This window comes from Trachymyrmex cornetzi, unplaced genomic scaffold (genome assembly GCF_001594075.2).
Source record: "Trachymyrmex cornetzi isolate Tcor2-1 unplaced genomic scaffold, Tcor1.1 scaffold1135, whole genome shotgun sequence".
Taxonomy (NCBI): domain Eukaryota; kingdom Metazoa; phylum Arthropoda; class Insecta; order Hymenoptera; family Formicidae; genus Trachymyrmex; species Trachymyrmex cornetzi.
Genome location: NW_017295692.1, coordinates 83,366 through 86,178, shown reverse-complemented (window position 1 = coordinate 86,178; position 2,813 = coordinate 83,366). Strand labels below are relative to the sequence as shown.

Genomic DNA, 2,813 nt, shown 5'->3' with positions numbered 1-2,813 from the left:
CTGATTCACTGACTACGACTCACTGATAGCCCTTCGGACTCACCGATTGCGACTTAAGACTACCGATTACAGACTAAAGACTCATTGTAGAATCAGCTTTACACTAAATATTTTGGAAATATGCTTAAAATATTTATTAATATTAAATAATATTATACGCCTATAGGGATATGTCACTGTCACTAACGCGTATTTTTATTCCGTCACCTAACGTATCAAACATAACCTCTAATGAGCAGCATTACGATGTTACGACACTTTAAGCAATTGGCAGTAAATGTCTTTTGCTATTAAAACGTATTCAGAACATATACAGACTGAAAATAAGTGGATTGGCACATACCAGGACATTTGCTCATAATTTCTTTATATATTGCATTGTTGCCGGCGGCGGGAGCCTTCGATCTGGTTCCCCCGTTACGACAATTAAGACGATTTATTTTTGCGCCGGGTTCGCTCGGACGCTTCGACGGAGCCCTCTCGACCCGTCGCTCTCCAGATTCGTACTGACTTTCGTCGCGAGAACTCGAACGGCTTGCGGCTTTGATTTTGGAAGCGATAACGCGATTCGTCGATAACATCGGCCCAGCAACGAGCGACGAATCAGGGGGTAACACACCAAGTACGACGAGGGCCTTTTTTCTGTGTCGAAAGACTCCCGTCGTCATCGGCACACAAACACTCGCTCTCGACGTCGACATTGCTCGAAAGTCGAATCAACAAAGATTCGAAGCGAAGAAATTTCTCGAACGACCGCACGAATTAACGCTCCAATTCTGAACGCCCGCCTCGTATACGCCGGATACGAAATACAGCAAAAGACGTGGCGAGATCGAAGATACTCTCTCTTAGTCGCAGCGCGAGCTAAGGAACGCAAAGAGCGACAGTGATTGACGCTAGCCGAATAAAGAACCTCAAATGACCTTATAGGTAGGGACGAAAATACAATAAAGTAATTAACGCTAAATGTACAACACGTCTTAACTCGCTCTAGAAGTAGGGGCAAAATACAATCGATCGGTCGGTTTCGCTTGTTCCGCGAATAAGATAGCTGACACGACAAAAGCCTAAAGTAATATAACGAACAGAATTAAACTGGAATTTCAATGAATACAGTCGTTAACGTTTTACAAGTATGTATACAATTAAACTTGATATATTGAACGTTTTATACGTGATACGTACAAACTAAGCGCGCGATGCTGACAAGAATCGGCGCAAAACAAAACAAAAGAAAACGAACAAGAAGGAGAAAGGGCGATCAGTCGCTCTCTGAAGCCGACGCTTTACAATTTATAGGCAACTTGTACAGTTACGTTATAGGTCGCTTCAGTAGAGAACGCGCAGTGCGTATCGTAACCACCCGGACGAGTCCGTCGGACCCGGGATGAACCTGCTGGATTCTCGCGAGTTCCCATTTGCTCGGAGGGAGCAAAGGGTTCTTTACAATAACGAGATCACCGACTTCTAAATTTGGCGCGGCGTCTCGCCACTTGGTTCTCGTCTGAAGCGACGACAAATAATCATGAGACCAGGCACGCCAGAATTGCTCCCGCATGGAGCTCACTAGCTGCCAGCGGGAAAGGCGGTCCGGGTTGATCTCGAGCACGGACTCCTCCGGAACCGCGATTATCGGACGCCCTATTAAGAAGTGTCCGGGCGTGAGCGCGGACATGTCGCTGGGGTCGTCGCTGAGAGCAGCAATCGGACGCGAGTTCAAGCAGGCTTCTATTTGACACAGAAGCGTCGCGAATTCCGCCCGAGAAATCGTGCGAGCCCCGACGACTCGCTTTAAGTGAGCTTTGAAGCTCTTCACTCCGGCTTCCCACAGACCGTCAAAATGCGGAGCGGCCGACGGGACGAACTCCCATTCCACGCCGTCGGCGGAGAGAACATCTCGCATTGCGGGGTGATCCTTCAACGCGTGAAATTGCCGTTGCAGTTCACGGTCGGCACCTTGGAAATTGGTACCGTTATCACTGTACATCCGACGCGGCAACCCGCGGCGACACGAGAACCGACGGAACGCGGCCAGAAAACCGTCCGCGGAATAGTCTTCGACCAGCTCGAGGTGCACGGCCCTCGTGGTGAGGCAAATGAATAAAGCGACGTAGTTCTTTCTTGTTTTTCGTCCTCGCCCGACCAACGGAAGAACATTAAAGGGACCGGCGTAGTCCACTCCGGTGTGGTCGAACGGGTTAACCCGAGAAGCGGGAAGCCCTCCCATGAGTTGCGAGCAAGGCAGTGCGGAGTAACGCGTGCACGTAACGCACGCGCGAATATGAGATTTAACGGCCTTACGACACCCGATTATCCAGTGCCGCTGTCGCAGCGTGCGGATGACTAGCTGCGTTCCACCGTGCAGGATGGCTTTGTGCGCGCGCTGAATCAGCAGCTCGGCGATCCGATCCCTGGGAAGTATTATCGGGTGCTGCTCGTCGTAGCGGAGAGCGACGTTCTGCAACCGCCCACCAAGACGGAGTAAGGCGTTCTCATCTACGAACGGATGCAAAGCCCTTAGAGGGTTGGATCGCGAAAGAGAAGAATTAGTGCTTAATGCTCTAATTTCCGGCGCAAATGCTAATTTTTGCGCGTAGCGGAACCAAAACATTTCGGCTTCGCGAAGCTCAGGTACTGTTAATACGAGTGACGTACGCTCGGATTTCTGGCGCTTTACTCGAGAAACGAAGCGTCGTACGTAAGCCGTGACTCGGATTAATCGAGTCCACGTTGAGAATTTGCGAATCAGTTCCCACTCGTCCTCACTTTCAACGTAGAGGACGACGTGAGCGCGAGCTTCGTCGTAGATCTGT

The 2,813-nt window shown here is 49.9% G+C and overlaps 1 protein-coding gene across 1 annotated transcript; it reads right to left on the bottom strand.

The window, feature by feature from the left end:
• Positions 1 to 1,312: 1,312 nt before the first annotated feature.
• Positions 1,313 to 2,611, bottom strand: LOC108764363 (uncharacterized). Its single transcript, XM_018512578.1, has one exon. The coding sequence runs from the start codon at positions 2,609 to 2,611 to the stop codon at positions 1,313 to 1,315; it is 1,299 nt and encodes a 432-aa protein (XP_018368080.1).
• Positions 2,612 to 2,813: the final 202 nt, after the last annotated feature.